This window comes from Petaurus breviceps, unplaced genomic scaffold, assembly GCF_028583685.1.
Source record: "Petaurus breviceps papuanus isolate PSGF00001 unplaced genomic scaffold, PetGlider_PUasm1.0 90845, whole genome shotgun sequence".
In the NCBI taxonomy this organism is placed as follows: domain Eukaryota; kingdom Metazoa; phylum Chordata; class Mammalia; order Diprotodontia; family Petauridae; genus Petaurus; species Petaurus breviceps.
Window position 1 is genome coordinate 9,722,509 of NW_027187359.1, and position 16,402 is coordinate 9,738,910.

The 16,402-nt window shown below is 41.1% G+C and overlaps 1 protein-coding gene across 1 annotated transcript in view; it reads left to right on the forward strand.

Moving 5' to 3' along the window:
• PLB1 (phospholipase B1) overlaps window positions 1-16,402 on the forward strand; it is a 223,176-nt gene that overhangs the window by 178,396 nt on the left and 28,378 nt on the right. Inside the window, exons 52-54 of the mRNA XM_069071811.1 lie at window positions 3,262-3,313; window positions 4,413-4,493; window positions 11,392-11,457. Coding sequence (XP_068927912.1) covers window positions 3,262-3,313; window positions 4,413-4,493; window positions 11,392-11,457 — 199 coding nt within the window. The remainder of the gene's footprint in view (window positions 1-3,261; window positions 3,314-4,412; window positions 4,494-11,391; window positions 11,458-16,402) is intronic.

The window sequence follows — 16,402 nt, forward strand, 5'->3', positions numbered from 1 at the left end:
AGAGAGAGAGAGAGAGAGAGAGAGAGAGAGAGAGAGAGAGAGAGCAATTTACTGAGGCAACTCATTCCACTTTTGAATACCTCTAATTTTTAGAAGTTTTTCCATCAAGCCTAAACTTGCTTTGCTGCATCTTCATTTATTTCTCCAACAAACACTTATTAAATACAAACTATGTGCCTAGAAAAACAAAATAGTGAATGCCCTCAATAACATGTATACAGAGAAGTATAAAATCCATACAAATAAGTGAATGAAAAGGCATTTATGTGATGCTTACTATGGTGCAGAACACTATTAAATACTGGGGATATAAATTTTTTTAAAGACCTAGATGGACCCTGACCTCAAGGAGCTTATATCCTAATAAGGGGATAACAAATACAGGGAAGTACCAAAGGGGAGGGGTGGTTCAGTTGGGAAAGTCACTGGAATGGCAAGTGGAGCCACAGAGCTATAAATTGATACTCATTCCTATAGCACTAGGAATAATGATTTGATCAATAATAGCACTGGTCAGGACATGCCCTCTTATCTAAAGAATGGGACAATGGATGGAGCCGGCTTCCATACAGTGTGCCATGAAAAGCACTTAACAGAGCATCATGGGCCCTAGGACAAGAGTTCCAGAGCTGAAAACATTAAGTTCCTCAGGGGATGGACTTGGATCAGGTGAAAAGAGTAGTAACCAGGGTAGAGAGCAAGAAGTAATCTGGGAGGAGGGCACTAGCAACGATGGGATCAGACTAGGACTCATGTAGAAGGTGGCATTTGAGTTGAATCTTAAAGGAAACCACAAATCCTAAGAAGTAAGTAGAAAGAGCACCACAGGAGTGGGATACAGACTATGCAAAACCAGGAGGCAGAAGGAAGAATGCAGTTTATGAGGAATGAGGGAATGAAAAAATGATTGAAAAATAAGCATTTATGAAACAATTTACTATGTTACAAAAAACTATGAAATACAAATATGAAAGTGAGACAGCTCTCCCCTGAAGGAGCTTACATTCTAACAGGGAGAGATTGGGGATTGGTGACCAGGAAAGTGTGTTTTGGGATGGGGAGTTTCAGGGATGATGAGTTGAGCAATGAGTCTATGGACTGACCTGGCCTTTCCAGAAGTAAGGTAGTGTTGATTTGAATAACTTTTCCAGTGTTAATCTTGATATCTGGGAGAGGAGGGAAGAAGCATGGTTCCAGGGTGGGACTTTGGAGCTAAGTGGATTAACCCCACTGGGCACGGTCTCAGAAGATCTAGTCTGAAGGGGACAGTGGCAACAACCTGGAACAGCAAGTAAGCCAGTTTAGTGGAAATGTAGAATTGAACTTTCTCTTTGTTCCTTGTACCTTCTTATCTTATGCCCAAGGTTATAGGATTAGGAAAAGGGTTAAGTTGGTATCTACAATACACTACTTCTAAACAAACTAGGGAGCAGCAATATTAATCAATAAAACCAGATCTTTTTTTTAATTATCTTTTTTATTGATGCCTTTTGTTCTTCCTCACCTTTATTCCCAAAATGGATCTCTCCCTTCCCCCTTCCTCATCAAACCATTTCTTGTAACAAAGATTATAAAACATAGAAATTTTAAAACGAAAACTAATTTAGCAAGGTCAGGCAATACATTAAATGTAGATAAAAGCATGTACAATATTCCATACCCATAGTCCCCCAAATTGGCCAAGAAGTGACGTAGATGCATTTCTTCAAACTTTCTGCAGTGCCAAGATTGTTCGTTGTCATTATGGGGCATTCAGTCTGATTCCTTTGTTCTTTTCCATTTGCATGGTACCACGGTATCTTCAACAAAGTTTGCTCTTTCTTCTGCCATGTCTCTATGTCCCTCAATGCTTTCTGTAACATATAAACCACATTTATCAATAAAGGGCTAACTGAGCCTCTGGAAGACCATGGGCAATTGTTTGCTTGTTTTTAATCTTCCTTTCTGCTGTGAACAACTGTACTAATTAAAAGTGGAAAGCTTGACAGTGTAATGATTTTTATTTTCCTCCAGCCATGCTGATTCTTTGCCTTTTAGATGACTGAGTTTGTATCACCTGGAGAAAATCTAATTGGTTTGATTCACTTCCCCTTTCTCATCAGTGTTCTTTTCAAACTGTACCACCCTCTGAGCCTCGGAGCCAGAGGAAAAGAGAGCAATTCTTCAGTGTCAGACAGTGAGAGCTTCTTCGTCACTGAATCTCAGAGGCATTATGTTGATACAGTATTGTTGTTGTTGTTGCTTATTATTAATATAATTATAAAGCTAAGCCTTGATCATCCAAGAAGCCGATTCTTCATTGTGTTGATTATTCAAGTCCTTTATTTCTGTTCCTTCTCATTCCTGTTCCTACCTTTTCCTGTCTTAGTCTTCACAGATTGTTAGATACCCTGGAGAAAAATCCAGCTCCATCTACCCCATCCCCCCATTTTACAAATCAACCAGGAAATTGAAGTCCAGGAAGGTCAGTCAATCAGTCAATAAACATTTATTAAGCACCTACTTTGTGCCAGTACCCACTGGGTGCCAAGCGGTGGGGATACAAAGAAAGGCAGAATTTGATTCCTGCTCTTAAGAAGCTCATAATCCAATGGGGAAGACAATTTGCAAGCAATGATGTACAAACAAACTCTGTACAGGATACATCGGACACATTCAACAGAGGGAAGGCACTAGAATTAAGGGGGATTAAGAAAGGTTTCCTGTAGAAGGTGGGATTTTAGCCGGGACTTGAAGAAAACCAGAAGGTGAAATGAGCTTCTCAACATCACATAAATAGTAAGTAGCATAACTGAGATTTGAATTCAGATTTCTGCTTCCCAGGCTCTTGTTCTTTCTCCTCCAATAAATACAAAAGGAATTCACAGGTCCAACTTGCAGCTCTGTCCTAAAACATACCCATTCTTCCCTTTCCTCCATCTCTTTGGTAACTAGAACCAGACAGTGAGAATGTAAGTATCCCCACACCACAAACCAGAGGATCAGAGATCTTAGAGCTGTCAGGGGCCCAAGCCTCTGCCTTTAGGCAGGTAAGGGGTCTTCCTCACTTTACAAGGTAGGAACAGGAATGAAAAGGATCAGAAACAGAAGACTGAACTGAGGGACTGAGGTCACTGAAGACCAGAGAGGTGGTGTCTTACCCTACATCACACAGAGAGTTTACAGCAGAGTGGGAGTCTACAACCCCGTGTCTCTAAGCTTTTGAATTCAGGAATCCACTGGAACCACATCTGAGCTCTTCATGTTTTTTACCCTGAATAGGGAGATGCCGAGCCAGGCCCGTGAACTAGTGGACAGAATGAAGAACAGCTTGGTGAGTGCCTGTCTTTGGAGTCACCAGTAGGAAGGTATGGAAGAGACCTTGGTTAGGGAAGGCCATGGGCTTTTCCCCCAGCTTCACCTTCTGCATCTCTCAGAGGACAGTGAGAAGAAAACACAATGAGGAAGCGAGAAAAGCAAGACCTTCCCCAGAATGTATTAGACTTTGCTTCCCTTCCCTATGAGTCTAACCTTTGGACTCTTTGGGGGAAGAAAGAGTACAGACAGTAAAACAGAAGTGACAGTAAAACAATGAAATTGGTGAAGGACTGTCCCTCTGACCCTGGACTTTAGCTGTTTCCCACCTTAGTCATGATTTTGCTTCATTCAGACCTGTTATGTAAAGGCTGCATTCTATAAATAGAATTCTCATTCCATGCTTCCTCTTTCCCCCTCCCTCAGCTCCTCAGCCCTGTCCCCTGAAACCTTGCAGGCACATTTTTTTCTCCATGACTTGTTCTTCGGAATTTAGTTCCTGACAATAGCAGCAAAGCTCCTGTTATGGTGTCAGCTAAAGGGGAAACACGCTTCCCAGCCCTACTGCAGGACCTCAATGAGTCTTCTAAGCCCCAGGACCTAGGAGGTTTCCTCTCTCCCTCCCTTTATCTTGTATAAGCACCGGTTCCTTCCCTCTCTCTGCTTACTCTCCTCTCGGAGGGTTTGCTTCTCTATTCACCTTTTTTCAGCTTCCCCTTTTAGCCCCGATATCCCACCAGTTGTGAGAACTTGGTTAATCTCTGTCCACTTAACCCTTGTGATTTCAAGGAAAAGTCCCTGAACCCAGCAGCTGCCTGTTCACCAGCGGCAGCTTTCTGAAGGGTATTTCAGCATGAAATCTGTTCCTTGCTCCCTTTATACATGCACCGTAACACTCACTTTGTGATGCTTAGTCTCAGTTGAGTTATAGTGAGGTAATAAATTCTGGGTTTCCCCTCATTGATCACTTCAGGATCCGTCCAAAGAAAAGCCAATCTGGGTCTTACTCTAAAGTGAAAAATGGAAAGAAACCTGCTAGGGCTTGCCTTCTAGGTGTCACCATTGTATGCCCCCTCCCACTACGGAGTTCTAAACCTCTGGGTCTTCCATCTCCATAGGAAATCAACCTGAAACAAGACTGGAAGCTGATCACCATCTTTGTTGGAAGCAATGACCTTTGTCAATACTGTGAAAATCCTGTAAGCACTAGGCCAAGGGGCCCTTGGTCCCTAATTCTCTCTGACTCCCCTCCCTTACAAAACTATAACTACACTAATCATTCCCAGATTTACAAATACTCCATTTAGAAACAAGCAATTCAGTTCTTAGTCTCCTGTATTCCCTAAATATCTGCAGTCCTCTGTTCTCCAATTTAGAACTGCTGAGCAATGTTTCCCTAGAAAGGTATCTTTTCCATTTGAAGATGTAAAGGTACATTTTCTTACATTGATGTAAAGAGTCAGTACTGATGCTAGGATATTCAATTCTATTCAAGAAGCAAATATTGGCAGATGCTGTTCTAGACCCTACATATAGAAAGACAAAAAGAAACTGCTGCTTTTTTTTTAAACCTTTGAGAGGAGCTTGCTTCCTCCCTGGGGTAGGAGAAGAACACTAATGTGGATCTCTCTACCTTCAGTCTCTGAACTGGTTAGTTTATCCAACCTACATTCAAAGTGGCAAGTGTGAGGTTTTGAGAGAGGGGCAACCACCATGCTGCTACTACTCAAACTCTCTTTCAGGGTCCCCAAGTTAACCCTGGTCTGGGGCAGATATAGTCCCACTATTCACTACTGTAGTTCCTGAGGCCCCATCAGTAAACTTCTCATTTACCCCAAATCAGTTACCATGACACCAATAATTCTCAAATACAAATTATTTACCAAATGATGAGGTAGAAGAAGGAATAATCATGACATTTACTCATCAGAAGGTAAGAGCAGTCATAATTGAACATCATAGATATTCAATAGAAAGCTAAAACAAGAATAATCAAAACATCACAGTCTACCCATAAACCTGGGTCACACTTTTCCACCAATATGTATAATGGTTACAGAGAAGAATAAGTGTACATTTATAGACCCATAATAAGGAAGCACATGAGTGAGGAAACCCATGTGCCTGAGGCCACTCTTAACTGTAGACTCGGGGCCTTGATGTCCTTGGTCCCTTCAGGAATAATCTACACCACAAAAAGATTCTCTGTCAGCTGCTTTCCTTCTGGTCCTTATTACTTTCCTGCTGAGCAAAGCCATTCCTCTTGTGCTCTCCAGCTGATGAAGCAATAAAAAAAACCCTCTTTTTGCTCATAGCCAACCTTAACAAGGCAGGAGAAAGGTTTATGTTATTGTGTTGACAAACAATTCCTTTCAGCCAGGGAACTTCTAGGTTCCTCAGGAAGCTTTATCTTTTCCAAGCCTCTTCTCACAGCAAAATCGACACAAAGCCAATCTTTCCCCCCTTCTCTCCCCCTTTCAAATCTTACAAGTCAGTAGAGGGCAACACAGGCACCCCTGAAAGGTTTCCCCTCTTGTAGTTTATAGCTAACACTAGAGAGAACAATAAGCCCCCAGTAGCTCTTTGAACAAGCAGGATTTAACTGTTTTCCAATGAGCTTCCTCCAGCATTTCCTCCAGCCTATCTCTAGCCAATCAACAAAGCTACCCCCTCTTTTAATCAATAAGTCCCCAGCAAAACAGCTGAAGAGCCAGCTGTTTTCACTTGAAGCCTTCTATGCTCCTGCTCCATGCGGACTCCTCACTTGCTCGGCTTACTCTCTTGCCTGTTCTGTTTATCTCTTCCTATAGCTTCTTCTCTGGCCTCTTTACAGCTTCTAATACCTCAAATCAGAGACTCCCGGTGATCAGTGACTCATCTTTACCTTATCAGGTAAAATTCATAAGTGTTTCTGTTAAGTATGAACCCACCAGGCCTTATAAAATCTTCCCATAGTTCTTGGACAGTTATTTATAACTTTTAAAACCTTAAAAAACAATACAATATAGATGAACTAATGGATGACAATGACTTGAAACCACTTAACTTCAGTCATCACCCTGCCTTCAAACAGGTCCTCTCCATACATTCATCCAAGGCAGGGCTTCTTAAACTTTTTTTTATTGGCCTTGTGTGACCTGAGGGCACTCAAAGAGGAAAGTGCACATGCTTTGTGCTCAGAACCAAGGGAGGAGTGAAGTCTGAGGCAACATGGGCAAGTACTTCCAGAAACACCCCAATTCATTACACATTTGATTTTGAACTAATTTTGGTCCTTGTGCATTCGGAAACCTTATACTGTTGCCAAATTTTTCAAGCCCCCATACGGGGTCTTGACCCACAGTTTTTTTAAAAAAAAAAGAATTTTAAGGAGCAGTTCTCCAACTGCTTCATAGAACAGTCTGTGTCTGTTCTCCTCCTCGACATTTTACCTGAGAGGCTGTGTTTCTTCACAAGTGGATTTTGTCAATTTTCTTTACACAAATATTCTTTCAGTGCCCCTTTCAGCAACAAATATTCTTTCACTGACCCTTTTAGCAACTGCTCACATGCAAAAGGGCAGGATCTTACCCATAAATAGTAAATATACAATATTTGTAAAATAAACTGTATGTCATATATGCAAAATAAATAATACATGCAAAATATGCAATTCATGTAGATACATAAACAATGTATAAATATATGTGAAAATATACTAAATGTAAATATATATCAAATATGTAATATATGTAAAAATAGATGATGTGTATAACATATAATAAATGTAAAATATAATAATATATAGATTGGGGCAGCTGGGTTGTCCAGTGGATAGAGCACTGGGCCTAGAAGTCAGAAAGATCTAAGTTCAAATTTGACCTTAGATACTTATTAGCTATGTGACCTAAGCAAGTCACTTAACCCTTTTTGCCTCAGTTTCCTAATCTGCAAAATGAGCTGAAGAAGGACTCCAGTATATTTGCCAAGAAAACCCCAGATGAGGTCAGATACAATTGAAACAGCTCAACAACAACAACATATAAAATAAATGCAAAGTCATTTGGGGAGAGAGAGCACCAAGAATTGGTAGAATCAGGAAAGGCCTTGTATAGGAGGTGGCGTTTGAACTGAGTCTTAGAGGGAATAAGGGATTCCAAGAGGGACATATTCCAGGCATGAGGGATAGCTATAAAAATGCATAGAAAGGAATGATGAGGGGTGGCTAGGTTGCACAGTGAATAGAACACCTGCCCTGAAGTCAGCAGGACCTGAGTTCAAATTTGGCCTCAGACACTTAACACAAAACTAGCCGTGTGACTTTGGGCAAGTCACTTAACTCCAATTGCCCTACCTTCCCCCCTCCAAAAAGCAAAAATAAAAACAAACAAAGGAAGGAATGATGGCCTATTGTGTCTAGCAAATTACAATAGGAAAACTATACCAATAGGAAAGGATATCTACTTCATGTCTCCACCATTCCAATGTTCAGAAAGAGTCCCTAATCATCAGAGTTAGCCTGGTAAGGTGGATAAAGAGAACTGACCTCAGAATCAGGAAAGCCAGAATTCAGATCCTGGCCCTGACACATGCTGGTTACTGACTTTAGACAACTCTGTGACCCTAATGGAGAACAGATGTCAATCTGCCTTGGTGGAGGGAGCTTCTTCTGGCCCCAAAGATATGACCCTATGCCAGTGAAATTACAGATCTGGGATTTTAAACTCTATAATATTTCAATATAATGAGGCCAGATGATGTATTAATATAATAATATAATATTTCAAACCCATTCTGAGTTACATAGGCTTTTTGAATGGAGGTCAGGGAGCCTACCTTCCCTGAATATCTATGGGAAAATGTGTTTGAAATTTCTAATAATTGACTTATAAATGACAGAAGAATGTAAGCTTCTTGAAGGCAGGGACTGCTTTGGTTTTGGAAATGGGAAAAGGGGTTGTTTTTGTATATCCAGTGCCTAGCACTGTACCTTACACAGAGCAAGTACTCACTGAATGTTTGTTGAATTGAATTGTAAGATTTGGCTTTCTTGTCCCGTTGGCAAGTTGGGGACTGCCTGCCTGCCTGTATTTATCTAAATGGAAAAAGACAACTCTGAATGAAGGGAGGGCAGGGGTGATAATCATTCTCAAGATACAGTCTGAAAGGAGTAATGGCCACAAAGAAAAGAGTCACATTATTAGCCATCATTTGTAAAAAGCCTGTGTGGGAGCTTCATAATAATACTAATCATCCTTGGTGTTTGTATGCAGCTTTTAGTTTTTCAAAGACCTTTCAAACTTTCTAATTCAATTCAACAAACACTGATTCATCACCTAGTAGGTACAAGGTGTTCTACCAATTCTGTAATTACCATTCACCCAAGATGATTGGAGTTCAGTTAGACCCTGCAAGTCCTTTTTTTTTAAACGGTTGAACTTTTTTTTTTTTTAGATTTTGCTTTTTAGAGGGGAGAATAAGGTAGGGCAATTGGGGTTAAATGACAAGGCCAGGGTCACATGGCTAGTTTTGTGTTAAGTGTCTGAGGTCAGATTTGAACTCAGGTCCTCCTGACTCCAGGGCCAGTGCTCTATTCACTGTGCCACCTAGCTGACCTGACTCTGCAAATCCTTGAGAATTGGTGGGAAGGTATAGATTAGACTAGATAACCTCTGAGGTCCTTTCCAACTATGAGATGCTACAGTTCTAATGATTCCAGTCTCTCCTTGTAGCACCTGGAAATGTACATGTTTCTTACCAGGAGAATATTAGTTCCTGGAAGGCAGAGAATGTTCTTATCAATCAAAAAGCTTTTATGTACGTGAAGCATCTCCTCTAGAGGCATCCCTCAACTTACATTCAAACTCATAACTTAGATCCCTAGAGAGACAACTATTCTGAGATTCGAGTAGACTGCCAGAGATTATGCTCCTTGACAGTACTTCTCATGGGCAGCTGTCTCTGTATCTATTTTGTCTCCCGTGTTTAACTCTGTTGCCTACTGGGGGAACAATATCTTCAATATCTCTTCCTGGCCCAGGAACTCCCCTTCAAAGCTATGTGACCTGAAGAAATTCCCTCACATCCCTCCCGCTTCCACAAGCAATTGCCAGTTTATAATCTCCCACTCTCAAATCGCTGGAATTCATCCAGGTTTTAGCTATTTAAAATCCCCAAAGGCATGGCTAATTTGTTTGCTCAATCAAGTTGTTCCCTTCTTAACTCAGAGTGGTGTTCATACCTCATAAAGGGATCTGAGGGTGTTACAATGTGTTAATACCTTAAAACCTTATGGTATATGACTACATTCTGTTACTACATCAATGGAGGGGAGAGGTTAAGGGAAGGCAAGAATCACATCCAACCTCCCTTACCTAGGAATCACCTACGGTGTGACAGGCATTGTTCTAGGTGCTGGGGATTAAATGGTACCTTCCCTCAAGAAGCTTGCCTCTTAAAGCAAGAAGCAACATGCACGTGGATAAGGAGACAAAATATGTATAAAGTAATTTCAGAGGAGACAGGGAGGCACTAGCAGCTAGAAAGATTAGGGTAAGGCCTCATGGGGGTTGGTGGCATATATAGTAGGTACTTAATAAATGCTTGTTGAATGAACACTGAATGGAGGAAAGGGCATGGATTTCTTGGACAGACATCTAGCTCTTTGACCATAATGTGTCAGTAACTCTGGGGAGTAGTGGAAGGATCCTGGTTTTGGTATCAGAAGACCTTAATTCAAATGATGAAGTATATAATTACCTAAGTACCTGTAAAAGAAAGAGACTGAATGAGGGGCCTCTATAGCACCTTCTAACCCCAGATACATGACCCTATGTTCTAAGTTTCTGAAGACACCTGTTTGGCTTTATTGCTTATGCTATCAAAGTGTGACTAATAACCAAGGAACACCACCAGAGTGTTCTAACTCTAATCCTAGCTCCTTAGCACATATGAAAAACTCCATGCTGCCACCAGTAGGTGTGAACTTAGTCCAAACCAATTGGAAAGAAGGGGTTCAATTCCTTAAGTAAGCAATATTCCATTCCCTGGTCCATTCTACCCAGTTCTTGGATTTGGTTTTGTCTTTCCTTTGCAGACCCTTGCCAACTAGGGAGCCCTCTGATCCCATGCTTGTCTCCTCATTCCCTTGCTCCCTGGTTCTAGCAGGCCCTGGGAAGTGTTGGAGGAGTGGACAAAAAAGAAGATGGAACCCTTTGTGTAGATATACCAGGATGGGGCTAAGGATATAAAGGGATCAGACCTGCTTTCAGGGACAGAGCCAGTTCTAGCACCTATAAACTAGCAGTGTACCCAAATGCCCTTTTCTAAAGTAATAGCAGCTACTTGGAATATGTCTTTGCCAGGTCCTGCCCACTGGAAAGCAGATTGTTCAGACTGTTCACAGTCTCTTTTTTATCTCCTGCCCCACCTCGTTACCTGCATGAATGCTCCCTCTCCCTGACAAATCTTAAGAGTAAGTAAAGGTGGTGAAGCTGGGCCACCTCCAGTCATCCTGATCTATATATCTGGTCATTGGACCCAAACGACTCCAGAGGAGAAAGTAAGACTGGTGACTTTGCACAGCCCTCCCTCACTTAGACCCAATTCACTTGCATATCATGGCATCATCTTCCTGATGTCATGGTCCTCTCCAAGGACAAAGGACAAGCCAGAACCGCATACAAAGGTCATATAAAGAGTGCCCAGGCCTTGTTCACACTGAGTGCTAGAAAACTGTGGAGAATAATAGATGGGTTCTCTTACCCTTCTGGAAGTTGTTTTTTTCTTCTCTCAACCAAATTCACTCCTAGGCCCCCCACATCTTTAGCCTTCTTCTGGGCTTACCTGATCAGCGGTAGACCCCCAAGATCAGTGGAACAGTTACTGAATCAACCAGCAAATATTTATTGAACACGCACTCTTTGCTCAGGACTCCTGAATCCAAACCTAAGGAGAACTTTCTATCTTCTTTCTAAAACCCAAGTCATACATTCCTGTGAATTGCCCTGTATCACAGAGCATTGAGTCCAGATATCTTAGAGAACTTGGATCTTTCTCTTTTCTTCCTCACAGAGAATGAACATCTAATAGGTGACCTATGTATCTCTTTCCCTGCAGGAGAACTACTCAGTGGAAAATTATGTACAATCCCTCAAACAAGCACTGGACATCTTCTACAAAGAGGTAAAAGCTGTTGTTTGTTTCCTGTAATCCCATGTATTTTATTTTATGCACTTAGAAACATTCTTCTTAAAAAGGAACCATAGACTTTATCAACTTGCCAAAGAAGTCTATGACATGAGAAAGTTAATAATTCCTGCCCTAAGGCAAGAGAGCCTAGTTATATCTCTGTACATAGTAAGCTATGCTTCCATGAATATTCCCTCACATCACTGGGGAGCTATATGATAGAAGAGAAGATGGGATGGTCATGTGGTAAAGGTGAGGGATGGCAGGCTGATGGCCGAGGTTCCACCAGTTCTCTCACAATGAGGAAGGCCTCCAGCATATTAAGTGGACCCTCTTTTTTCTCTTCCTTATCCTCCCTGTAGCACACTGTTAGAAGGAAGTGGACAACAATCGCCCAAGATGGGCAGGCTTGAATGGTTTGCAAATTATTGGAGGAAACTTCTAAGTCCAGGAGGCTGCCAATCCATTTGTATATTTTCATTTGTCTTACTCGCTACTCGGTAACTTGGATGCAAAAGTGAATGTAGGTGATAATATCAAAAAGTATGCTGGGAAATGATAGATCAAGGGCAAGAAAGAAAGGAGGCCAAATGCTTTTCTTTAAGGAATACTTGCTTCAAGAAGAGAATGCCCCAAAATGAAATTAACTATATTTTAATAGACAGGAAATGATTGGTTACCATTGTAGGGGTCATTTCCGTATCAGCTACTTGTGTACAATCAAGCCATCGATTTGTTAGAGCAAAGGTCAAAAGAAAAATCAAAGTAGAGAAAGTATGTAGTTGAGAAGGTGTTAAAACAGCTTTGGTCTGGCCCATTCAGATGAGCTATTGATGCCAAAAATTAGGAAATTTTAGGAATTAAATAAAATTAGGAAATTAGGAGCCAGCACATGGTTTGGTTCAGAAGAAAGAGCGCTGTCAAGAGTCAGAGGTCCTGGGTTAAATCCCACCCCCGACAGTTAGCACCCAAGTGACCTTGGGCAATTCACTTAAACATGCTGGGCCGAAGGTTGGACTTGATGGCTTCTGAGATCCCTTCCAGCTCCAGACCCATGATCAACACAGACCATCACCTTTTCTTGAGGAATTTTAATTGATATAAAGGAAGTGCCACAATGAGGACATAAAACCCCAGAAATCACCTCAGCCAACAAATAATTCGTCTCCTCACCAGTGGGAGAGACAGGACAGCCAAGGGCAATGCCAATATGGAGTATAGGCATTGCTGACTGTAACAGCAAGCACCTTAGCATACCCAGGATGGCCGGCTAGCACAGGTTCTTTGATCTGCTTTTCTAGGAAAGACTGTTCAAAAAGGGGTTAACAATCCTACTTTTAATTACATTTACTAGTTCAGGGGAAAGGTCAGCGCCCAGAACATCAGAGAAAATACAAGCAGAAAAATTAGCAAAAAAGACCCACAGACAGGGCTCTGACTGCCTGAATCAAAGCAATATTGCTAGATACTTTACATACACCACTGGATTGAGAGAGCCTTTACGTCTGAGCATTTGGGTGGGGGGAACCTCTGAACATATGGCCACTCAGAGTCCAGACCAGGAAATCAGAAGATCCTTCTTATGAGCAAACCCCCAAAGCAAAATGCCAACCTCCCAGAATATATAACAAAGACCTGGCACCTGATTGACTGAGTGCTGAGGAGCTTGAAAATCCTCATGCCCCAGAACTTAATTGGTGTAGCCCAGAGCCTGATTAACTCTGGGCCAGGGCTCTATGTGCCTATTATGGGTCAGGGAAGATCTTCAGATTCCCTTAACATTACACTACCAAAAAAGATGATTGAAAGAACATTAAAAACTGCCTACTCATAGATCTTTGCAAAGAGAATGATTTACTTCTGTAAAAAAAAATATCTCTAATGAAAGCATAAGAAGGGAATAGTCAGGTTTTCTTAAATGATAATCTCTAGGAGACTACCTCTTTATAGTTACACAAATGGCTGAATGATATAGAGCATGTAAGATCCTGCTTATTATGTTTATTGTTCATTGACTATAAGAATGTATTTTATTTAGCTGACCAAAATTTTACCTTAAAGACTCCCCTCCAAAAGACTTGCTTCCATTCATGTCTTAGTACCATAGGGGGTTCCTTGAAATAGATAACAATAAAGACCACTTTGTTCAACAATCCACTATTATTAATTAAAAGTCAAGCATAAAACAAGGAGACACAAGCTCATGTAAAATGTTTACCACTCTCCCAGCAAAAGTCCACCATGGAATACAATTTTTTAGGATTCACTACAGATAATGAGTATCTCCAGATTTTCCTATTTGTAACATTGATTGTATCAAACCCTAAAATGTTTCAAAGTCTTTTCAATGATTCCTAGAGGATATCTCTGAAAGGGTTCCTCCTAGCTATTCCTATGGGGAAAACCTAGTGAATGTTTATTGTTTGAACTTTGATAAACCGGTGGATGGACAGCCAACAGAACTAGTCCTTCAGTACATATAACCCTAATGCTAAATCCCTCTGACTTTAACCCTCCAGCTCTTGGAAAAACGCTGCAGATGGACAATGAACTTTGTAGGGTAGGAAGATGACAGGTTAGATCACATATGGGAAATCGTACAGTCCTTTTGACAACCTTAAGCTACTTCCTGAAACAAAAATCCATCTTTGTCAATATCCATACTCTTCCCATGACAGTAGATGGTTGCAAATCATGGAACATGACAATCTCTGAAGAATAAGAATTGTAAGAATCCTAAAGGGCATGGATGGACAGTGGCCATAAACTGGTTGTAGTGTATTACCCACAATGATTTGCACAAGGAGAGACCTAGAACAGGGAGTGGACTGATTGTGTAAGGAGAATGAGGGATGACAAATGGATAGATGAGTACAGGGCTGGCTGCACTGGACCTGTGTAGAGGAAGGCCTTCCTTCAGTCCATCAGGGCCCACCCCTGCAGAGGATTTATGGGAACACAGGGATGACTAGTGTCATGCAGGGTGAGAAGGCATGGCTGAATGGAGGTCTGTGATGTTGGAAGGAGTGGCTACGTAGGAGAGATCCTTCTTGGACTTGTATTCCATGTTGCACATTTGACAGGACAGTAAAACACCTTTCATGAGCATGCTTCTTATTTTATGCCTGACTTGTTATTATAATCAGTGGATTGTTGAACAAAGTGATATCAAGGAATCCCATATAATACTAATGTAAGAATGGGAGACAGACTTTTGGAGAACTTTTAAGATGACATTTTGGACCCCCAAAGAAAATGTATTTTTGTAGTCAACAAATCAAGAGAGAGAGGTCTATATAAGAGAGATGAATATTCTTTGAAAATTTTAAGTGATGTCTTTTGCAGCCTAACTGATGCCTTTGGGAAGCAATCAGCTGTTACTGCTGTAAAAAGATTGAACATATCTCTAGTTATATCTTGTAACTTGACCTGGGCCATTCCTCTCAAAGCACCCTAAACCAAGCTTAAATAATATACTAAGCCAAGCTACCAGACACCCTAATACAGAAAGCAGGAGCTCAGGGCTATGAAAAATGAGTAGTGATTCAACAGGGAGGACTGGGAAGACTTAGGGGAGCAGATGCAAATGACAGATGACTGGAAGGAAAGAGGGATGGACAGGGAATCATATAACAAATATTTATTAACTGCTCTGCTAAACATTGGGAGGAGATACAAATTTTAGATAAAACAGAATCCCTGCCCTCTAGGAGCTGCAGGGGAATAAGACATCAATGCAGATAGCTGTAATGCACAACATATCATAAATTCACTGAGATGCGAAACAAAGTGCTGTGTCAGCTTTCAGGGGAAGGTTGTTACTTATGAGGAAGATCTCTTGGTAAAGATTCCAGGAGGACGAAGTAGCTTCCTCGGGGGCTGAAACTGTCTACTTATCTTTACGTCCACAAAAAGACCTAGAACAATGACTCACATAGTAGGCATTTAATACTATTTTTATTGGTCTGGAGGAGAAGAAGAAAGATATCAGTAGGCAAAGAGGAAAGGGGAGGGCGTTCCAGGCATCAGGCACAGCATGGGCAAAGGCAGAGAAGAGTTAGATGCATGTCTCATGTTACAGACTATCAAGGAAGTACTATGGAACTACAATTAGTTTTTCCTCTACCTACACATGCTCAGAGTAATATATAGCAACAGGTACAGTACCAAGCCGGCAGGAAAGAGCTCACACACTGAAATTAGGTGAGGAATTGGGTAGAAGATGCGCAGAAACACACTTTACCACTACCATGACTTAGACGCAAAGAATTAAGGAAATTTAGGCAGACTGACCTGATATTTTGAGTTCTCTACAAATTCAATGATGATGATAATGACATGTGAATGTAAGCAATTTTATAAGGGTAAAACTAATAAATATTCAACTATTCTAAATAGTCACTCTAAATTCTTTTCCAATCTTTGTGAGTGTTGGCACATGCATACATTGCGTGTGGTTGTTGAGTTATTTCCTTGGGATTTATCCTCAAAGATCATTATCAACTCAAAGAACATAAACAATTTTATAGCCCTTGTTACCTGTTGCTAGGTTGTCCTCCAGAACGACTCAATTTTTAACGCTACCAAAAAGTAAGTCTTCTACACGGCCCCCGGATTTTGCATTTCACCATTTTTAAATTTAGTTTTACTATAAAGGAAACACGAGACAGGCAAGTCTAGAGACATCTCCATCCCAAATGCTCAAATGGACTATTGGTACCTGACCTATGGTAGAGCCTTCTGGGCTCATATTGGTCTGGTCAGCTACAGTCAAACACACCATACCTTGACCCCAACGTCCTGGTGTCTTGCTCTTCTTCAAGTACAAAGGACAAGCAACAGCTACTGTAGTCGGTATAGAGCAATATCCTAAAACTGCCAATATGTGCATTTTTTTATTGTAAAGGAAATATGTGCATTTTTTCCAGTACAATGATTG